Genomic DNA, 23,919 nt, shown 5'->3' with positions numbered 1-23,919 from the left:
GCAAGTTGTTTAAAAATAAATAATACCATACCTACAGATCCCTCTCGAGTTTTATTGAGGCCAGACTGACGGGTAAAGAACTTAATTTGTCAGGACTGGATTCATATATAGACTAGATGGTAAGGACAGGAGACCTCCGAACAACAGTGACTACCCTTCAAAAATATTCTGGAAGGTCCTGAGGTCATGAAAAGTGCCATAGAAAGGCAGTATACCTTGTGAACCAGTTCGACAATCCTCTTTTTTTCATCTGCAAATATTTTCAAACTGAATTCCAAGTTTCCCAGGTGGGATTTGAACCCACATCCCCTAAACGATGAGTGGAAGCCACTGAATTACTAGCCAGGTAAGGTGATTGAAATGTTACCACACCCGACTGCTAAACGCGTTTCATGTAGCACTTGTACAGATGGCAAACAAAGGAAGGCTTCATCCCACCTCTTTGGTCGATACGTAATAGTTGACCTCCAGGCTGAAATACCAATATGCTAACCCGCTGAACTGCCCCGTCCCACAGAAAAGCTCTCAGTTGCCGTGAATTAAATGGTAACATATGAACAGTATATTAAACAGGATCATTTGAGGTCAGCCCTACTCTTTTGCAAGTCGCCACAGGCTGAGATGAGGGTCCCATGCTCAGCTTTATGAGCCATGGCCAACAGCAGAGCCAGTGCATTTTGTCGGTGGTGATGGCGGAAGAGCCAGAATTTCGAGGGACTACAACCGCTGACAGGCAGAGGATTATTTTGGAAAGAGGACTTGCGTTTTCTTTAAGCGGACATTAGGAAGGCAATGGGAAACCACCTCATGTACCCTTTTCCCTAGTCATATGGCTGATTGAAATTGAAATTGAGAGGCTCCTATGAGCATCCGGAGAGGGAAACAGAAGACAGTGAAGCCTGGAGACATAAGAAGAGGATACCCAACCTTTGACAGATCACTCCTGCTTCCCCTGGATTTGAATGACCAGTATATGTTTTTTTTGTTGGGTGAATTGGTCGAATGAGGACACTGTGAGAATTCCCTGCTTGTTACTATCATGAAACCGTTCATGTCCACCTGGAAATAGGCAAGGCTCTTATTTAGTCTCTTCCAAAGGGCAGCACTTTGCATATGTCTCAAACCCATCATCACCTGGTTGAGAGAGCTCAACTGAGCTACGCTAACACTAACTGCCCTTTGTACAGGAATTAGGGCAAATGTAAGCAATAAATTACCTTCGACCCCGTTGGATTTCTGCAAATGGTGCTCGGGCAATTCCCAGGCTCCAGGGCTGAAAGCTCAGTCCATCCCATCATGGTATAAACACACTGAGCTAAAAAGTTCCCATTGACGTACCCTTACGGAGATATGAGACAACAGTCAGGAAGTTGATCGAATGTGGCCCTTTTAAAAGTCCAAGGGCAATTTCGCCAAAAGCAGCCATAGCGGTTAGCGGTATTTTAATGGCGCATCGTTCTTGGTTTGCCCCAGCTTCGTGGTGGAGACGGGGAGGCGCCTCATCAAATCTCAACACCTCACAAAATTAGCTTAAGTAACTTTGGAAGAAAGGCGGCGGCAGACTTAAACATTTAGTACCCGAGAGCTTACTCTTTAAACGGGAAAATCCAATTGCAGGGGAGAACGTATGATCAGCAAAGGAGGGAACATCCACAACGCCAGGTTACGGTGAAGTTTTAAGTGCGCAACACTCAACAATGAGAACACTTCTGATGGCTTCTGATCTTCCCCCTCTCAGGCTTTTACAGGGCAGGTGCACAGGACAACTTCTGTAAATACGTGGCAGCTAGCTATGTGAATCCATTTGGAATGTACAAAGAGCACAAGTATGTCCAGTCACAGAAAGCACAGATGGTAGAGTGGATGCTTTAGGCTATAAGGACAGTGGTTAGCAGCTGTGCACATACTGTGAGTCCAGAAGAGGTTTGGAGGGCCCATCACATCAGAACTTGCTCCCGGGTCTCAGGGAGTCGGAGGCCAAGCAGGGCACCTCCTACTAACGCAATGGAAGCCAACAGGATAGGAACCACCTTGGTTATCTCCACAAACGAGGCAAATATCGATATACCCAGTATTGCAGCAAACTTGGACAGCCCATTGAGAATACCAAATGCAGTTGCCCTATGGAAACAAAGAAGGAAATTTAGATCCACTACTAATGATAGCAAACCATTTTCTAGAGACAATGGGCGGGATTCTCCCATACCCAGCGGGGTGGGGGTTCCGGCGGGACTGAGTGGCGTGAACCACTCCGGCGTCGGCCCGCCCCAAAGGTGCAGAATCCTCCGCACCTTCAGGGGCTAGGCCAGCACCGCCAGAATCCGTGCATGCGCGGGTGCGTCAACGGCCGCTAACGTCATCCCCGCGCATGCGCAGGGCGGGGGTCACCTACGCGTCGTCCATCGCGGAGGCTGACATGGCCAACATGCAGGCCTGCCCGCCGATCGGTGGGCCCCGATCACGGGCCAGGCCACCGTGGAGGCACCCTCTCGGGGCCAGATCGCCCCGTGCCCCCCCCGGAGCCCGCCCCGCCGCCAGGTCCCGCCGGTAAGGGACCTAGTCTGATCCACGCCGGCCGGACCGGCAAAAAACCAGCGGGACTTCGGCCCATCGCGGGTGGAGAATTCGGGCAGCCCTGGGGCCCATTGAGTCGATCCAGTCACTGCCATTCTCCGGGGCGGGCGACGCGACTCATGCTTGGCCGACTTTTGGAGGGCCAGAGAATTCGGAGGTCGGCGGGGGCGGGATTCATGCCGTCCCCCAGCGATTCTCCGACCCGGCGCGGGGTCGGAGAATGCCACCCAATGTTCTTATCGACTTCTCAATTACCAGGGAGGCAATACATTAGAAAATATGGCCTAGTGAAGGCTTTTGTTGTGACAACTTTCATATCAAAACAATGAAGTTACAAGGAAGGAGATTTTTGAGGAGGTAAGGCTATTAGCTGCCTTAACAAACTAGAGAATGGCAGCAATGATTATGATTGGGTTAAGTCAAGAGTGAAAGAAAGGTCAACTAGCAGACAACAACAATTTGCATTTGTGTAGCATCTTCAACACAGTAAAACATCCCAAGACACTTCACGGGAATGTTATCAAACTAAATCTGACATGGAGCCTCTCAGGGCTGGATTCCACGCCTTCTCCCCAGCGATTCTGAAGACAGACCAGCTTGTTCCATCCAGTGGGTGGCCTGCCCAGTGCCTACGCACACCTCTGCCCCCTCACCCCATCTATACCAATGGCAAGGGTGGCATCGGGAGACCCACCCACTAGTGGGCCTATTGATCCCCTTAAGTGGGCAGTGAACAGGAGGTACAGATTTTACAGACCCATATAGATAGGCTAGGAGATTGGGCCAAACTTTGGCAGATGAAGTTTAATGTAGATAAGTGTGGGGTTATCCATTTGGCGGAAGAAAAAGTCAGGCAAATTATTATCTAAATGGAAAGCAGATTCAAAATGCATCTGGGCAGGGCGATCTGCGTGTCTTTGTCCATGAATCGCAGAAAGTCTGTATGCAGGTACAGCATGTAGTAAGAAAGGCAAATGGAATGTTGTGTTTATTGCAAAAGGACTGGAGTATAAAAGTAGGGAAGTGTTGTTGCAACTGTATAGGGTGTTGGTGAGACCACATCTGGAGTATTGTGTCCAGTTGTCTCCTTATTTGAGGAAGGATGTGGTGGCATTGGACGCAGTTCAGAGGAGGTTCACCAGATTAATGCCAGGGCTGGAGGGGTTGATATATGATGAGAGATTAAACAGTTTGGGCTTATACTCGCTGGAGTTTAGGAGGATGAGAGGGGATCTGATCGAGTGTATAAGTTACTATAAGAGATTGATAAAGTAAATGTAGACCAAATGTTCCCCTGTGGGGCAATCTAGAATAAGAGGTCACAGATATAGGTTGAGAGGCGGTAGATTTAAAACTGAGATGAGGAGGAACTACTTCCCGCAGAGGGTGGTGATATTTGTGGAGCTCGCTGCACCATAGTGCGGTGGAGTCCGAATCGTTAAACGTTTTCAAGAGGGAGATAGATATATTTCTGATTTTAAAAACAGGTTAAAGGGATATGGGGAAAGGGCAGGCAGTCAATTTGAGAGCAGGAGGAGATCAGCCATGATCTGATTGAATGGCGGAGCAGGCTCGAGGGGCTGAATTGCCTACTTCTGCTCCTATGACCCAATGTTCCAGGAGCTCATCCTGTCACTGAACCAGCAGCAGGAGAGGTCCATGCTAAGTGGACATTCCAGCAAGATTCCCTGCCCGGGCTGGTGGTGGGAGAAGGGCCCTCCTTAATGGGTTCCCTTGACCAGCTGTCTCACTCTAATGAGCAGTTATGCTAAGAAGTGATCCTGCCCACAATGGGCAGGGTTCACATTGTGGGATCGCGTTAGATCTCACTAGGCGTGATGAGCCGGGTAAACTCCAGAAGAAGGATCTACCGGCATCTACTGGCCGCCCCGCATTGCCTTTCGGGCGCAATTCGGCGGGAAGATCCCACCCTATATCTCAGTATCCTAGCCCCCCCCCCCCTCCCCACTGCCCCCAGGGCATGTTAACATGGCACCCAGTAAGACACCCATACACTTAAATCCCGATTGAGCGTTGACACTGGGTGCCTGAATTAGAAAAAACATGACATAACCCAATCCCTTGCCTTGATGAGCATAAAATTTACAAAATAAAATAGGTTTCCCTCGCAGGAAGATTAAGGTTTGTATTGCCAGGGCGTCCCAGAGAAACCAACGCTCATGCTGTAAACATGCCAGCGAGGACTGGGGCCTACCTTTTATTTGTGGAATAGAGTTCCACTGTGATCACATCCAGTGCATTCCACGCTGCTATACTGACCCCACAGAACAGACACTGCATTCCAATCATGGCAGACTCACTACTGCCGAAAAACAGGAAGAAGCAGGTGATGGTTGATAACAGCATGGATCCTCCTGCAAGGCAAAATTAAACAAAACAACAGTTGTCATGGAACAACACTCTCTGCCCTCCAAAGGTAATCACTTTGAGACATTTCGCTATGAGAAGACTTCAAGCGCCTCCAAACTGATAATTTCTTTCTCTGTGCCCACTCTGCCCCATTAACCATTGCCTAATATGCTCCACCAACTCCTACCCTCAACTGTGTAAAGCATCGTGGGACATTCTTCTACATGAGGAGCAGTGTAGAAAGGCCTGGTGACGTAACACCTTGGAGCATCCACCAGATCGCAAAGCCACCTTGATAAGAACAGAGGTTATCCAGATAATAATCACAGTTCAACAAAATAATATTAACAAATTGCGCCTGGAGTCCAAGGGAATTCACTTGTGCTGACATAACCTCCAGGGCTATGGGACAAGCATTGGAAAATGGGATTAGCGTAGTCAGACCTTTGTTGACCATTGAACCAGCTGCAAGGCAGCAATACAACATAGATAAGCACAGTGGTTAGCATAGTTGCTTCACAGCTCCAGGGTCCCAGGTTCGATTCCCGGCTTGGGTCACCGTCTGTGCGGAGTCTGCACATTCTCCCCGTGTCTGCGTGGGTTTCCTCCGGGTCCACCGGTTTCCTCCCACAGTCCAAAGATGCGCAGGTTAAGTGGATTGGCCATGCTAAATTGCCCTTAGTTCCCAAAAAGGTGAAGTGGGGTTACTGGGTTACGGGTGTGGGCTTAAGTGGGGTGCAAATTCCAAGGGCCCGTGCAGACTTAATGGGCCGAATGCCCTCCTTCTGCACTGTAATTCTACGATCTATGATAATGTACAGCTACACCTTGAAAGTGGGAGAAGGACTCTCCCACAAACTGCTCCAACTTCCAATTCACCCGAAATCCTATCTAACTACAAGAAGCTTCACAACTTACATAGAATCACTTGCTCATACAACACCTCCACTCCAGCTAAAGCATCAATTCATCCAAGAATCTGCAGTGTCGGGGGAGCATAAAATTCAGGCCATAAACTCTGATGGGCCAAATGGCCTTCTTTGTGCCGTAGACATCTATAATCTATGACTCTATTAATCTACATTGACCCAAAAGTAAAATATTTCAACAACTTTGAATAAGGAGACATATTTCTGCAATGTTTTCTCCATGCTGTAAAGGCCAAATCCAATCAAAGCACAAGACTGATTGTTGTGGTGGTGTTGTATTAGTTTGGAGCAGCAGCAATGTGGAGTTAATCCACCCCTCAACTTTCCCCTGTGTTATCAATCCCAGCTGAGTGACTGTGTGGAGACACCAGAAGGAGGTGTCTTCTCACAGAGCGTGAAGAGCCCAGACATAGTTTGTGTTGTGGGATAGAGGAATGTCGGGACAGGAGTTGGCCATTCAGCCCCTAGAGACTGTGGGGCAGACAAAGGCAGTGCGGCAGTAGATTCAGAACCGGCAAAACGAGAGGCCTTAGAATGTCATAGAATTTACAGTGGTGAAGGAGGCCATTCAGTCCATCAAGTCTGCTCCGGCTCCTGGAAAGAGCACCCTACTCAAGCACACACCTCCACCCTATCCCCATAACCCAGTAACCCCACCCAACACTAAAGGCAATTTTGGACACAAAGGGCAATTTATCATGGCCAATCCACCTAACCTGCACACCTTTGGACTGTGGGAGGAAACCAGAGCACCCGGAGGAAACCCACGCAGACTCCACACAGACAGTGACCCAAGCCGGGAATTGAACCTGGGACCCTGGAGCTGTGAAGCAATAGTGCTAACCACAATGCTACCATGCTGCCTTAGGCTCTGGCGTGTGATCATCTCATTCACAGACTCACTACTTTCATGAAGAAAATATCTGCAAAAGTCCTTCTCTTCGTATCAAAAAACAGACAGATGAAGTAGATTGCCTATCCTGACAGTTACCCATCCAACCCTACGTGGTTAATAGTGATCTTCCCAAAGAGATGAAATGAAATGAAAAATGAAAATCGCTTATTGTCACGAGTAGGCTTCAATGAAGTTACTGTGAAAAGCCCCTAGTCGCCACAATCCGGCGCCTGTCCGGGGAGGCTGGTACGGGAACATATAGCTTGTGAACGTTTTCCTCCTGAAAACATTGCCCATTCAGAGCAGTTGCTGAGATATTTCGTTGTTTAATGACTAGTGGAAGGGGCTTGAGGTATTGGAATTGTGCTTGCTGTGAATGTGCATTCATCTGCATGTTGACTGTGGCAGATAGAAAATAGATCTGTGCTCAGCATTTATTTACGAACATAGGAAATAGGAGTGGGAGTAAACCCCATGGTCCCTCGAGCCTGCTCGGCCATTCAGGACAATCATAGCTGATGTCGCCAACAGACTTTATGGGCAAGATTTTATGCGATGGCGACCCCTCGCCATGGGTTCCCTAGCGGTAGAGGGTAGGTACAATGGGAAATCCCGTATGAAGAGGTTATCCTGAGATGAGACCCCTGAAAACCGAATCGCGAGGATAACACTAGAATAGCTCAACATAAATTAGTTTATTAGGGGCTGGTTTAGCTCACCAGGCTAAATCGCTGGCTTTTAAAGCAGACTAAGTAGGCCAGCAGCACGGTTCGATTCCCGTACCAGCCTCCCCGGACAGGCGCCGGAATGTGGCGACTAGGGGCTTTTCACAGTAACTTCATTGAAGCCTACTCGTGACAAGCGATTTTCATAAATTAGTTTATTGAGGATTAGGCTAGTCATAAAAAGTATACGCTAAATCGCTGGCTTTGAAAGCAGACCAAAGCAAGCACAGTTCGATTCCCGTAACAGCCTCCCCGAACAGGCGCCGAAATGTGGCGACTAGGGGCTTTTCACAGTAACTTCATTTGAAGCCTACTCGTGACAATAAGCGATTTTCATTTTCATTTCATATTAACCATTAAACATGTATTTTTAGGACATAATAATAATTATTACTAAGCATTCAAACTCTTGCTAAAACATGGCTACAATGCATGCTGGGATTTTAGCTAGCTAACTTGCCCATGTTTATAAGTCAAACAGGATTAGACAGAAATAGTGTGGTCAGCAATAACACGGTCAGCTCAGTAAATAGTTCTTATCAGTGCCCCCAATATCCTGTCTCAGACAATCCATGGTGTAAAGAGGAACCAACTTCAGCATCCTGCCCCTAGATGAACAATGAGGTGGGCAGGATCTGGCTGCGATAAGTAAAATGGGAATGGCAGAAAAACAACTTCATAACGGATAAAGTATCCTGGAAAACAACAGGCGGCAGGATGGGGTTAAATCATGAGTTGATCACAGTCATCATGTTGCTCAAAGTAACCTTCACCTGGGGTGGGCTACTGATTTTTGGAAAACTGTATAATTGGGGGGGTCTGCACCAGTGTAAAGTAGAGTGATTTTGGCATTTATCCAAATCACTCTCCCTCGTACGTGGGCCAAGCTTGGAAAAATAAAGCCGTCTTAACCAGAGTTGATGTATCTGCAGGTCTGTGTGTTCAGCTGAGCTGTAACTAAGTGGGAGGAACCCCACGTAAAAACCAGCTCAATATCAGCCCTGGAAAATGCTCCTCCACCATTGACAGCAGCGGGATAAATCGATCACAGCCCCAGCCAATGGAGGGCCTCCTCTTCCACCGTAAACACGCTGCAGGAGGGTGGGGGTGTGCGCCTGGTTTGTTAGGCTGGTACACATCATGTATTGTGGCTTTTCGCAGCCTGAGACTTTCAGGCAACCAAGGTCTTTGCATTCAGGATAAGGAGCCCATCGCAATACAATGTGAGTGAAATTGATGAGATTCATTTCATAATTGTCGAACACCCACTGAGTTCCAATTTCTCTATTGTCCACGTTGAAGCAGAAAGACAAGGTTGGCTGGTATGTTATAGTCCTTTCTGTTCACAGTCCATCCTTAACAAAGGGATGTGGAATTTAACAAGTGGCTGTGGTTGCTCTTGTTTTAATTAGATATTGGCTTGAGTCTCTATATTGTCTGGGCCTGAATACCAACAAGACACATGATTTGCTACAGCTCTCTTAAACAGCTTTTGCTGCCCAATTTTTAAAATATAGCGTTAAAATTTGTAACTTTTTCATGCTTGTACTGGACATTGTCACAATATGTGGATATTGTAAAGCACATAAAGGATTGATGTGACGTTATTAATCTAGTCAATAGATGGTGCTATAGAGCAGCCATATAAATATCACATGGCTCCTTGACTTCTGGGTGATAGATGGAGAGAGTGGGAGAGAGCAAGACAGAGTAATTGTCAGATAGTTGAACTAATTGTATAGTCAATAGTGTAGATGTGTAGTGTAATCTTTACTTAACTAATTCCGTAGCGATATGTTTGAACCTAATTCAGTGTTGGGTAATAAATTAGCTTTGTTTATTAAACACAGCTTGCTGTTCTTTGTTAGCACTACAACCTTCACCATCCTGAAAGAACTAAAACAAAGAACACATCAGGGATGACCAATGAACTTGTGCCTCAACTCCACTTTGCTGCCTTCCCCCCATAGTCCTCAAATATCTGAGAGCTGAAAAATGTATCTAACCCAGCCTTGAATATATTCAGGAACGAAGCACCCATCAACCTCTGGGCTAGAGAATTCCAAAACTTTACATGCCATTAGGTGAAGACATTTCTCATCTCTCAGACCTAAGCGATCACCCCCCCTTTTCCGAGTTTTGCATTCCCCAGCAGGAGGAAACAGCCTCTCAGTGTCTACCTTGTCAATAATAATAATATTAAAGCCCCTTCTGGCTGCAGGTAGTGGGCGAACCGACTGTCTGCCCTCTACCGTCGCCACATTCATGGCTGGGTGCCCCTGGAGGGGGAGCCTGTGATGTCCGCTGGCAACGTTGACGCCTTCCATGCCACTGGGCACCGCAGGGGGGGGCACTGACCCTTTTAATCACAGTGTTCTTGTTTATCATTAAAGGGCCGCCCCCTTTTACATTGTCCCTCAGTTTGTATGATTTAGTTTAATTGCTTTCACACAAAATAGTTCAAGCCCCTTGCGAATCCTGTGTGTTTCAATTAAATCATCTCTCATTTTAGTGAACAGCAGACAGCCTTGTCGGCCCAATGAATTCAGCTGCGGATCTAGTGAACCTTCCCTGTATCGTCTCTCATGAAATATATTCTTCCTTCGAGGTAGAAACCAAACGGTGCACAGTACTCCCACTGTGGTCTCGCCTAAGCCCCAGGTAACTGCAGCAAGATTTATTTCTTCTTGTACTCCAGTCCTCTTGCAATAAAGGCCAATTTGCCATTTGCTTTTCAAATTCCTTCATAGGTTCGGCGTGGAGCACAGTTTATCAAGTTGCTTCTGACCTTGACACCCACATTATGGAGCAGTGAGAGTCGATGCAGTGCTCTGATGCGCCTATAAATGTGCTTTCCAAGAATGTTATTTTTCCAATATTCCATGCTGCACTTCAAGTTACTCCAGGTACCTCCCAGCCTTTGTGTGGGAAAGGACCAGTTTTCTGGGTACGAGCTCCACCATGAATGTTGGCACACTATTTGACAATGGAAAGAAATCGAATCATTGTGAGCGGGATTCTGTGATCCTGAGGCTAAGTCTCGACGGCGTCAACATGGCCTCACGATCAGCAATTCTGGCCCCTACAGGGAGGCCGGCCCGCTGATTGGTGGGCCCCGATCGCGGGCTAGGTCACATTGAAGGCCCCCCAATCCCCATATCCCCACCTAACCTGTGAACACTAAAGGGTAATTTAGCACGGCCAACCCACCTAACCTGCATATCTTTGAGCTGTGGGAGGAAACTGGAGCACCTGGAGGAAACCCACGCAGACACGGGGAGAATGTGCAAACTCCACACTGTCACCCGAGGTCAGAATCGGACCGTGAGCTCTGGCGCTGTGAGGCAGCAGTGCCAACCAATGCTGCCCACTAACTGAATCACCACATGCCCCTGTATTTTGTTCATACACATGCACTTTTCAGCAGGCACCGCAAGACAGCGATTGGGAACAGGAGTCCTGGATGTTTGCTTTCTTCTGAACTCGGGGCAGTGCACTGCAATTATTCTTTCATTTTTTTCTTCTTTGTGTCTTTCTCTTTAACTGGCTGTCTCCCCTGGGACCTCTAAGAGGATTAAGCAAATCACACACAATGCAGAATAAGCAAAGTTTTAGATGCCGTGGTTCATGGAGAAATAGCAAGTATTTGAGGATATCTAACGCCAATGGAACTGTATCCCAGCATGCATGGCCATAGAGTCATTAGTGCACGGAAAGAGGCCCCTCTACTCATTGCGTCTCTGCCAACTATCACGCCCCGATCTATTGTAATCCCATTTTCAGCACTTGGCCCATAGCCTTGTATGATATGGCGTTTCAAGTCATAGAATCTTAGAATTTACAGTGCAGAAGGAGGCCATTCGGCCCATCGAGTCTTCACCGGCCCTTACAAAGAGCACCCTACATACGTACCTACCCTATCCCCTGTAGCCATGCTGGCCACGCAAAATGGACACTGAGCCAAACTAAAATGGAGGACAGCAGGGAAAGCCTGTTTAGTGAGAACAGACAGCCTGCTCTCAACTAATTAGCATTTTGCAAGCAGCAAACCAGTTTTCTGGCCAGGTGCAGATCTCCAAGCCAAAGGTGTTAATGGCAAAGCGCTTAACATCCTGATGAGGCGGCCCAGATCCAGGCACACACAATGGCAACATTTCCATCTCAATGTAGCACTTAATTGGTGGAGTAGACAGGATGGCACCAGAGTAACGAATATCGAAACCACCCCCCCCAACATCGAGGAAGGCCCCGCATTGGAGGATTTCGAAGGTAGCCGTTTGGAAACGTTCCAATCGGTACCGAAAGGTAGAGCCCGCCTAGAAGGGGGCAAGGACATTAGAGAGGGGTATAAAAGCAAATCCCCCACAGAGCCCGGTCTGTTAAACCCGTGCTCCGGCTCTGACTGACATCTTGCATCCTGACTCCAGCCGTTCAGCACCAGCCGCCGAAACCGTAAGTTCAACGCTCGCTACGCGATCCAAGCCCACTAGACTCCCAAGTACCAGAACGCTTGCTGAAGGCTGCAGACAAAACCAGGATGAAGGCCTCGTTCTCTGACCTTGTCTGTTCCTGTTAGATAAGTATTCTGTTCGCTTAAGTTTAGTTATAGCTTAGTCTCTTAGTGTGTGCATGAGTATTTATTATAACTGTATAATAAATATTGATCGTTTGAACTTTACTAATCGGTGTATCGTCTTTATTACTTTGAACTTGACCTTGAGATACTTGTGACGTTGCCTATACGGCAACTGGCGACTCCAGAGCTAAATAATTACATAGAACAGAGCCTAGTAGTGTTAAGCACACGTCGAACTCGGAGGCGTGTTAATACACTCCAATAAACGCGTTTTACGCCCATAGTAAAACGTGCAACACCCCGTAACCCAGTAACCCCCACTTACACATTTTGGACGCTAAGGGCAATTTAGCACACCCAATCCATAAACCTGCACATCTTTGGACTGTGGGAGGAAACCGGAGCACCCAGAGGAAACCCACGCAGAAATGGGGAGAACGTGTAGACTCCACACAGACAGTGACCCATCCGGGAATCGAACCTGGGACCCTGGAGCTGTGAAGCAACTGTGCTAATCACTATGCTACCATGCTGCCCAAAATGCTTAAAAGTTGCGAGGGTTCTCGCCCCAACCACCCTTTCAGGCAGTGAGGTCCATGTTGTGTTCCGTGATCTTGTCTCTGCAATCATTCTACAGAACTGCAGGTGACTTAACTAGAATGATGGTTTATTGATGTACACGTGATAAGGTATCAATCAGAATTGCTATACAGACCAAGTTATTGATTGAGTTACATTAGATTCTCCTGGAACTGCCCTTATGAGCGACTGTCCTGGTGTACGCCCTACAATCTTGTGCCGCAAGCCGGATGTCACATGGTGTCTGACACCACCTGCTGGTGGGAGGTCGCACAACTGAGTGCATACAATATTACTCACAGGCATATCACCACAGTCCAGATTCCCACCACAACAGAACAGAAAGTGGCACAGCTGAAAAGCTGCAATGTACACACTTTAATAAGGTAAGGTAAAGTCTCCAGTGTCCCAGATGGCCTCAGGCTGTTTCCCCCTTTGAAGGGGAGAGCTGAGTGGTGGTGATTTAACCTGAGGATCACCACACCTCAGGCGAGGGCCAAGTTTGAGAAGGGGGGGCCTTCAGGAATAACCGCAGCCGGATGAACGTTTGTTTTTTGAATGAGAAAGATTAATAAATGAAAAGATCCAGAGCGGAGAACAGTATCAAGGCAGTAAATGTTCGAGTGGGATACAGGGTAATGAATCTCAGAGACTAATGATGAAAACAAGAAGATATCTGTTTTTTTTAATCGATGACCCAATTTAGGAATAGCTTTCTCGGAAATCATTACGTCTGAAAGCCAATCAATCCTATTCCATCAGCAGGTTATATGGAGAAGGGCAGGTATCGAGAGTACTTGCCTCCCCCCCCCCCCCCCCCCCCCCCCCTGGGGTTTGGTAGAGTGAAGATGCAGAGGGCAGCTCTCTCTCTCACCAGTGATTTGGAAACCACGTGACGAAGCCTGTCTCAGGTGTTTACAGCTTTCTACGCAATTGGTTACAGACGTGACAGGTCTGCCCGACTGAAATTTCTCTCCGGCTTCAGATCTGTCACGCACTGAAGGAATGAGAAAATCTATCAGCTAAATGAGCTTCATCATCCTTTGCCTAAAGGCCAGTCCATTACAAAGGCAAGGTAATAAAAAAGTGAATTTGTTCTTTAATCGGAGTACAAGGTATTGATTTAGAGGAGTGCAGCTGCATTTCTTTTTCATTTATTCCCCTTCCTTAAATAAGTCTCACCAGTTCAGCAAAACTTATCCAGCTGCTAAAAGGCTCTGATATCAAATTAGAATGGCGGCTCTTGCTATGTGTCCCCATAGCTACTCTGAAAGTTACACCCCTCACAGCCTCTTCCCACCTCTTTCCAGTAATGTTAAAGTCATATCAGGAAGGGTTATTCAGTCCATTTCACGTACATTATGATAACCCTTGATAGGAGCTACTAACTGCAATCCAGGGCGGCTGAAACGGAGAATTCCTGGGCGTTTAGGATGGCAAATTTGGCGGCGACCGATTCCGGGACCAGTGAGGGACTAGCACTGGCGCCGGGTAAAACGTCCGGCTCCTGCAGCAGAAACGACCAGAGAATGGCCAGGTCCGTGGCCACGACGACCTGCAGCGGGCACGCCGTACAACATGGCACTAGTCGTGCGCGGAGTGACCCACCAAATACTTCCTGGCCACCCCCCACCAGTCCCCCAGCCCTCTCGGAAGCCCCTCCCCCCCCCAGGCCAGCAGCAAGGATCCCGGCCGAGTGTGGCGGCGCTGGACACAGTCCGGAGCTGCCATGCCGGGTTCCCGACCGCTCAGACCACACGTCAACCGCGCGGTCGGGAATCTGGCTCATCGGGGGCGGAGCATTGAGGGAGGGCTTTCTGAAGACGTGCCAATCCTGTTTCAACGGCGTGCGGCGCGATGATGCCAATTTGGAGGGGACGGAGACTCGAAAACCAGCGGCAAACCGGCGCCGCCCCCGATTTGTTCGTCAAAGGGATTCTCTGCCCCATCGCCGATTACGATATTGGCGTTGGGCAATGGAAAATCCCGCCCTATTGCCTAAACCGCTACATCCACCGAGGACAGTTTTTAGGTATTTTTCCCTGTAAGTGTATTTGCCTTAATGTTACCTAAATGATGTAACATTGAGTCCTCCCATCAAACTGGCTCCATCTGTGCACCACAATTACCCGTTCAATCTAACTTTGGCCTTTCAATCCTACATCCAGCTCCATCCTATCCAAAAGTATATTTATATTCATTCATGGGATGTGGGCCTCACTAGCTAGAACCAGCATTTAATGCCCATTCCTAATTGCCCCTGAGAAGGTGATGAACTGCCTTTTTAGGCCAACTGCAGTCCATGCGTTGTAGAGCGGGTTCAAGGACTGCAGGTCGGTCACTGTAATCAGTGATAGGTAAGATTTTGCAAACAATAATCAGAAACAATTAGCGGGCATTTGAAGAGGCTTGAGTTAATTAATGAGAGACAGCATGGATGTGTAAAATGCAGGCCGTGTTTGACTTACCTAATTAGAGTCTTGATGAAGTAACAGGGAGGGTTGATCAAAGGAATTTTATAGAAAGCTTTTGACAAGGTGCCACAAACAAGGCTGGCTAACCCAATTGAGGTTTATGAAATAGGAGGGTCATTGTCAGCCTGGATTAAAAAATAACTTATTTGAGGTCAGAAATAGCGGGGTCGGGGGGGGGGGGGGGATTCCAGCCTTTCTCGTGTTTCTGGTCAGCACACTTTAAAAAAGATGTGGAGGTCCTTCAGAGGGTGCAAAAGTGATTTATCAGAACAATTTCAGGACTGAGGGAATTCAGTTGCAAGATTAGTTTCCAGAAGTTGGATTATACTCCTGGTGTGCATGATTATGGCAGGTTTAGATGGGATAGGCGGAGAAAAGCTGTTTCTATTCACAATGACGAGGGAACACATCTTGAAGGCTTTGTGTAGGAGATACAGGGAGAGATGTGAGGAAAAAACATTTTGCACAGCGAGTGTTAATGACCTGGAACTCACAGTGAGGGCGTGGGAAGTGGAGAAGATCAATGATTTCAAAGGAAACTGGATGGGCTTTACAGGGACGTAAACTTTGCAGGACTACAGAGCGGAAGATTGGGACCTACGGGATTGCTCTACAGAGAATTGGCATGGACACGATGGGCTGAATGGCCTCCTTCTGTGCCATAACAGCTCTTTGACTGTTCCTATTTTTCTGTAATCAAACTGCACGTCCCCGGGTCAGCTCACATCTTTCGCATGGTGAGCAACAAGTTAACTAATACCCCAAATCTCTCTCAGCTCCCCTGCCTTCATGATAAAAGATTGATTTTTTTAAATGAGTCTTCCAATGACTACTCACCGAGCATCTTAATCCTTCCAACCTTGTCCATAAACAATGCAGACACAATGTTCCCCGGCAATACAGCCAAGGACCCCAGGAAACTGACCAAGTAAGTTAGAAATGCAGTTTCAGCATCTTCACTGAAGTCGATCTGGCAGCCTTCCTTGTTGTGGAGGAATGTGCTATTTATGAACCTGCTGTGTGAGAATCTTGTCTCGAACAGATCTGGAAAAGAAACAAGAGTTCAGTGAGTTGACATGTGAGATCCACTAAGAGCTGCCCTTCTGCAATGAGGGCGCCGACGTCTTGTGACGAATATCTAGTTCATGGTTCATGTTAAGAGTCAGAGGGTCATAGATGTTTACAGCATGGAAACAGGCCCATAGGCCCAGCTGGTCCATGCCACCCAGTTTCTGTCACTGATTATTAAGAATTAAGAATTTAGAACTACCGTTTAGGCCTCGGAAGATTAATGTTTAATGTATAAAATGTGATAAATGCAATGAAAGCAACTTGGAGTCTATTACACTTGAAATGTTCGGGCCATGTTGACTTAAGGGATTAACAGCTGGAAGAGATGGAGCTATTAAACAGTCGGTGTGCTTACTTCACTGGCGAAAATATAAAGACTGGATAATTAGCTTGAGGGTCAGTGCGAGGTAGACCAGAACAAGTTATATCGTCATGGAAATGAGTGGAGCGTAAGAATGTTATCTGGTTTCAATGTGTTTGCTGGGCGAGAGTATTCTCCAGCAGGCCAGAAACCATGCTGCAATGAATTTGCTGTTAGCAGGGTCCAGGCAGCTAGGGCTCAGAAGAAGCCCTGGGAAACATTTATAGCTGGTTGCAGCTGGGAGACTGGAGTTCAGAGAAACTTTGGGATGTGTTAGCTTAGTGAAGCTAGCTATCTGCAAAAGAGTTGGAAGTGGGCTGGCAATTTGAGACAGAAGTGGAGCTGTGTAAATCCTGTGGGAAATGGTCTCAGGAGGAGAAATTGAACCATTGGGAGGTGAACAGTTAAGTTAGAGTGTCTTTTGAGGGAATTCAGTGGCCTGACCTTCAAAAGGGACGAGTTGAAATTCCTCATCAGGGAGACAGGAGTCTGGATTCTCCGCCGGTAGGGTGCTTTTTTTTGTCAGCAGCCTGGGGGTTTCCTGAGGGCGTGGGGCTGCCCCACAATGGGAAACCCCATTGACCAGCCGGCGTAACGGCGCATCCTGCCGGCGGGGAGAAACAGAAGCGTGGCGCGGCTGGGCGGAGAATCCAGCCCAGGGTTTTAATGAAACATTGGGGCTCACAGTGGGTACTGATGTCTGGGTGGTTTGCTGAGAATTGTTTGGGCTCTGTCTTGGTTGTTTCTTCCATTTAATATGCAGTATGCTGCATTTGACCACAGTTTGCCTATTAATTCACATTTACCTCATGTCAATTCTGAATGTTAGAGTATGAGAAAGAAGTTGTAAATTATTTTATTTTCTGACTCTGTATAGTAAAGTTTATTTTGTTTGTTTAAACCCCTGGAATCTTGTGGCTTTGTTCTCCTCGTGGGGAACTAAGATTTCAAACTTTATCTCCCATAAACAAAAAGTTACGGGTTCCCATCAGGATCATAACAAGCTTCCTGGGGTTGAGGAGGCGGAGCTTCATTCTGAATATTTCCTGTGGTATACCAGCTCTGGAATCATTCGATAAGGTAGTGAAGAGGAAGCTTTGTTTATAAATCTGAACTCCAATGCAGCAGATCTGGGAGAGCTGGAAATTAATGATGGACTTCCCAAAATAAAAAAGCTTCCCACCGCAAGACAAACCTCTATCTTAATGAAAATAACATTTTACTGGAAATATTTAGAGAAAAGTAGAAGAATAAGATAAAACCTGTTTTCTTGACCAGACCTGACTCTTTAAGGTTGTTAATGACACCCCCCCCCCCCCCACATATATTGCTCTCTCCCTCCCTCACTCTACAATCACTGACTTCTCCCCTTTTTTCCAACATACTAAAGCTACCTCTCTCTCTGTGCCCATCTCTCTCTCTTTCTCTCTATCCAACTCCACTGATGCCTCTCCCTCTTCAACTCCCCACCTCTCCATGCCACCACTCCTTGCCCAGTTTTCCTGCATCCACAGTATTCCGGTTAGTCAACTGCCTTCGGTCCAGACACAGGAAAATCTGGCCTTTAAGTGGACTATTGAAAAAGGACAAAGTTCAACATTGGATTCAGAACTGTTTAACTTTTCTACCTTTTGAGATGAAGACAAGTGAGCAAAACCTATTAGGTTAATGCAGACATCATAAATCACATCATCCATTAAAAATTAATTACTTTGCTATATGAAGTGACAGAGATATAATCAAGTCTGCCTGGAAAATGAATAAATTGCTGCCATTTTTAATTATATCTTATATTGTGCTATCTTAATTGTTGTGTTTTACCCTATCTTAAAACTGAACTGAATTAGAAACGGAGGAAAACCTTATTCAGAAAATTACAATATTATACATCCAAGAGTAAATTACTCCCTCCACTATTCTAATGGTGGTGTTAAACCAGTTTATTTTTAAAAGCAGAGAGAGGAATTTGAAAAGAAAATGTTAAATACAGGTTGAAAATCCTTGATTCGAAATGCTTGTGGCCGCATGGGTATCGGATTTCAGAACATACTATGCATGTGCGGCACGTTGGGAACTGCACATGTGTGGTGTGTGTTGGGAACTGCGCATGTTTGCCGCATTGGAAACTGCATGTGTGGTGCGCGTTGGGAACTGCGCAAGTGTGGCACGCGTTGAGAAAGCATGTGTGGCACGCGTTGGGAACTGTGCATGTGCAGAACGCGTTGGGAACAGCGCATGTGCAGCACGCATTGGGAACTGCGCATGTGTTGCGTGCGTTGGGAACTGTGCATGTGTGATGCGCGTTGGGAACTGCGCAAATGTGGCACGCGTTAAGAACTGCGCATGTGTGGCGCGCGTTGGGAACTGCGCATGTGCAAAATGCATTGGAACTGCACATGTGCAGCACGCGTTGGGAACTGCGTATGTGCAGCACGCATTGGGAACTGCGCATGTGTGCCACGCGTTGGGAACTGCGTATGTGTGCCACGCGTTGGGAACTGCGCATGTGTGCCACGCGTTGGGAACTGCGCATTGCCTGGGAGCCTTGTGGGATTTCCCACTCGTGATGTCACGTCGGCGCTCAAAAAAAGTGCGGATTTTGGGGTTTTGGGAATTTTGATAAGGGATGCTCAACCTATAGTAGCATTTCCAGATTGTTTAGCACCATCTGCAGTTGAAGAGACCACCTACACCATCTAGAAGGATAACAGGTGCACGGGAACACCATCAACTCCAAGTCCCCTGTGGTGATTTTTGTGTGGGATTTCCAGGATGGATGCTCTTTTGAAGAACTAAACTAATTTTATTAATGCTACTAAATTTGAGTTCGCCACTTATTCTAAATAGCAAACATATATATAAGAATTAAACTACACTCACTAACATTCTATCTACTAACTATAACTGTAATATCTTAATTAGCTCTGCAATACACTTTGAATCTTGTCTCCTTCAGCTCTAATCTAATCTCCTCACTCCTGCTACCATCTTCTCTATCATCTTCTGTCCTTCTGTTTTAGCATCATTCCTTATATACTTATGGGACTAGCTCCTTCTAGTGGCTGTCTGTATACATTTCATTAACCCTTGCATTGCCTTCATGTATGATAATACCACATCCCCCTCCAAGTTAAATACGATCCTGACTTGGACAAGTTTTGCAGATCCTTCATTATTCCTGGAACTCCCTACTGTAGGTTTACCTACACCCCAGAGATTTCAGCGCTTTAAGGAGCAAGAACACCATCTTATCTACAATGGCAACTGCAATAGGCGATTTATGCTGATCTTGCCAGTGGCCCCATATCCCATAATTAAATAATAATAAAAAACCTTTGAACTCAGGCAGAATAGGAGCTGAGGTTTTCAGCTGGACCCAGATGGTGGGTGGGTGGGAGAAAATGTCAGCCAGTGTTCTAGCTACTGATCATTGACCAGACATGCCACTCATGAATGACACAGCTCCATCATTGTTGATAGTCACCAACGCATGTGAATAATGGGTGTGCGAACCTATAATCTCAAGGTTGGCAGTCCCAGCAAGGATCAATACATTCTGGGGTGGGAAGAAAAATCAGAGTGGAAAAATGTTAATATGATCTGCGTTAACACGGGTTTTGATAAATTAGGGAAGATTTATTCCATTTACTAACAGCACAATAAAGTCAGCATGAGTGCAGAATGCGAAATCTACCTGTGCCATTGGTAAATGAAGGTAACTGTCGCCCTCGACCCCCGACCCCCTGTGGAAACAATGGTTCAAACAGACAGGAGTGGCGACGACCACAGAGGCTGACCTGTGTTATAGAAGATAGTCGCTGTAAAAGTGCAGTTCTTGAAATGAGTGTTTGTTGATACAATGTCCTCAAAGTAGCATTCCTCAAACAGGGAGTCTTCAAACGTCACGGATTTGAATTTAATCCCAATGAATCTGCCCAGAAATAATTCGGCAATTAGAAAAATACAGAGGCTTGGGGTGTTACACACACAGACTGCACTGCGTCACACAATGGATCGGATGCAGGTTGGAGTTTTTATTTACGCTCTCCTCAAAAAGGTGCAATGGCCTCAACTGCACCTTGTGGTACTGTAGCCCCTGCTCCAACCACACTCTCTGTAATAAAATCGCTGACTTCTTCTGTTGTGATAAGTTTAATTGATGAGCCACTTGTCACTGACTCACAAAAAAGATGAAATCGTGAGCGTGATCTAACGGCCTCGGCGCGCCCCACTCAGGATGCACCGAGGCCGATGAATCTCGCGAGAGGCCTCTTGCGGGATTTGTGATGCTTGTTACGCCTCGGGAGATCTAACGAAAACACGCCCAAAACGGGGCCGTGTTTCATTTCCATTAAATCGCGCCCCGCATTTCCCTATTCAATCTGTCAAAACAATTCGGCATTTCAAAGAATTACCTCAGCTTTCTCGACTCAATGGCAATAATCTCAGTGTCTCAAGTCTGCTGCCAACATCAATCCATAATTTAGTAGAGACCTGGAACTCTCTGTAATACAGATCCTAGACTTGATTGAGTACCCATACTGCTACGACTAGTAAGAAGTGAGAAAAACATCTGTGATTGCCAAATCAATGATTCCCTGGTGAGGTCTTTTGGGGCTCTCACTCAACCTTTGCCGTGAAATTTTGCAGTGGGACATTTTCTGTGAGGTTTTTCTGTGAACTTTTAGCCTGTCAAATTTTATGGTGCGATTTTGCAACTCAACAGTGGATATAAGAAATAGAAATTAACATAGTTACATATGCATGGTTGCTCCGATGTCAAATACAGGAAAATACGCATGGTCAATGCATTGCAATGCACATGCTAAGGTGTTTTCGATTACATTGAGCTACATACAAGAGAGCCTGAAATGTGCCACATATAAAATCCTTGGGAGTGATTGTGAGGAGTTTGGTTATAGTTATCACACTCTTGTGGCTTGACATTCTATGGTAGCTCACCTGACATTGATGTACTCTCCCTCTGTATGAAACTGGTTCTCCAGTGTGAAGTTAAATGTGAAGTCTTCGACTCGCTCCTGATGAAATGTCTTCATTTTGGATTCATACTCTTCATTTTGAAAGTACTTGATCATGTCCGGGAACCACACTGTCAGTCCGTAGTAACTGAACAAGAGCACAGCCCAAACTGAATAGGGTTCAACATACAATTCCAAAGTTCATTACTTCTGAGTTAATGGGCCAATCCCCGTGACATAAGCTGCCCAAACATTAGTCCATCTTCCATTTATAGAAAATGAGCCTCAAGAACAGGAACATGGGAATAAGGAGTTGAGGTAAGCAATTTAGCCCTTCGAGCTTGCTCCAACATGCAATCAGATCATGGCTGATGTCTTCCTGATCTCAAATCCACCTCCCCACCTGTTCTCCATATCCCTTTAACCTGTTTTTTAAAAATCAGAAACGTATCTATTTCCTTCTTGAAACCATTTAATGACTCGGATTCCACCTCACTATGGGGCAGTGAGTTCCACAAATTCACCACCCTCTGCGGGAAGTAGTTCCTCCTCATCTCAGTTCTAAATCTACCGCCTCTCAACCTGTATCTGTGGCCTCTCATTCTAGATTGTCCTACAAGGGAACATCTGGTCTACATTTACTTCATCAATCTCTTTTAGTATTTTATATACCTTGATCAGATACTGTCTCATCCTTCTAAACTCCAGCGAGTATAAGCCCAAACTGTTTAATCTCTCCTCATACGTCAACCCCTTCACCCCCGGAATCAATCTGGTGAACCTCCTCTGAACTGCCTCCAATGCCACCACAACCTTCCTCAAATAAGGAGACCAAAACTGAACACAATACTCCAGATGTGGTCTCAAATTAATACTATAAATTAAGGAGACTCCAAAGAAACTCCAATTGTCATAAGATTTCAATAAATGAGAACTCCAGGTTTGAACTAGTTCTCTAGGCTTTTGTAAGACATGAGCTTCGGAATCAGTAATTTATTTTACATATTAGTTGATTTGGATTATTAATTTATGAACATTATTGTGACAATATATTTATATTTATATTTCTGAAGTGTTAAAGTAGAGATCATCTCCAAACGAGGATTGTTGTTCAGCAGACACTGTATGGGGAGCTTATCAGTCACGAAAGGTGCTCGCAGATAGTTGACCCTCCTCTAGACTCAGCCCCTTGTAGCCATCTAAGATGGCCACCTGGAAAGGACCATGGGAATTATGGCCAACCCAGGACTCAGGCAGATACACAGCCTATGTGTATCTAAAACATAGGTAACCAGATCTGACCGAAACCCCCGTTCGTTTACATTTTAATAGCCCATTTTCCCAGGACAATAGAACTCCAATCAAGCAACCGGTACAGCCACAGACTGATCGGCGCCACTCCCCTTACTCAGAAAGCACAACTGCCAAGGTCAATGACCGCTATGGACCCACCCAGCTACCAAGGCACCCGCCCCTTTATTGGCCGAAATCGAAGAGAGTGATCAGAGCCCTGTCGAACTATTGGGTCCAAGATTAAGGACCGCCCCAAAGAGGGCAAAATCCCAGAGGGATAAAAGAGAGCACAGCCATGTGTTCTGTCTCTTTTGGACCTGGCCTGTGTCACCCAATTGCAGCAGGAACAGCCGCTAAGTTCAAGACCAACGATCGCTACCTGACGGATGAGCCCAGCAGAGACAGAACCACTTTCTTCGAACCAGCCAAGTGAAATCCAGATAAAGGCCTTATCCATTTGCACAGTGCCGGTCGCCCTGAAGTTAAGTATAGGTTATTGTAGCTGATAGGTGTAGTTTAACTCGTAGTAGATATTGTGTTTGCATGGAGGATCCCGCCAGATGGAGAGGCCAGAAAATCCCGCTCTGAGTATCCAATTCAATTCCCAGGAACACATCAAAATAAAAGACTGAATCATTTCTCATAGTAGATACTTCCAATCAGCACTAACCTGAAGGACAAGGTAAACCAGACCACTGCCAGGAACAGAGTCGTCATTCTGTGCTTGGGTGTGAAACAAAGCAACATGTTCTGCCATACCTGAAAAACAGTCAGAACTCTTAATGTCAGAGAACTACTCATGGGTATTCACCTGCTGCCCCACTACTGCTATCTCACACAGTGAAGAAGAATTATACTGCCAAACCTTCATTAGTGCCAATCTCAGAGACACTGAGGTTTTTTTCAATCTTAAAGACAGGTCTTTGGAGTGGCATTTCCAACAATTTACATTTGAATCACATCAGCACCATGGGTAAAAAGGCAGACTAAATGCTGTGATAAATTGGCCTGTGCAATTCACCATGTCACTGCAGGATGCTATCACTCAGCAGCATTCAAAGTATAAAATATATGTCTGATAAGTTGTGTACCC

General features: G+C 46.3%; 1 protein-coding gene across 4 annotated transcripts in view; it reads right to left on the bottom strand.

Moving 5' to 3' along the window:
* Positions 1-240: 240 nt before the first annotated feature.
* Positions 241-23,919, bottom strand: part of LOC119974456 (synaptic vesicle glycoprotein 2B-like) — a 182,573-nt gene continuing 158,894 nt past the window's right edge. For all 4 annotated transcript variants that reach the window (XM_038813363.1, XM_038813364.1, XM_038813362.1 and 1 more), the window contains 6 exons: positions 23,497-23,585; positions 21,517-21,681; positions 20,352-20,485; positions 15,960-16,166; positions 4,790-4,949; positions 241-2,121 (listed from right to left, as the gene is read on the bottom strand). In XM_038813363.1, coding sequence (XP_038669291.1) covers positions 1,938-2,121; positions 4,790-4,949; positions 15,960-16,166; positions 20,352-20,485; positions 21,517-21,681; positions 23,497-23,585 — 939 coding nt within the window. In that variant the 3' untranslated portion in view covers positions 241-1,937. The remainder of the gene's footprint in view (positions 2,122-4,789; positions 4,950-15,959; positions 16,167-20,351; positions 20,486-21,516; positions 21,682-23,496; positions 23,586-23,919) is intronic.

The sequence above is a fragment of the Scyliorhinus canicula genome, chromosome 12, assembly GCF_902713615.1.
Source record: "Scyliorhinus canicula chromosome 12, sScyCan1.1, whole genome shotgun sequence".
NCBI lineage: Eukaryota > Metazoa > Chordata > Chondrichthyes > Carcharhiniformes > Scyliorhinidae > Scyliorhinus > Scyliorhinus canicula.
This window is presented reverse-complemented; position numbering and strand designations above follow the sequence as displayed.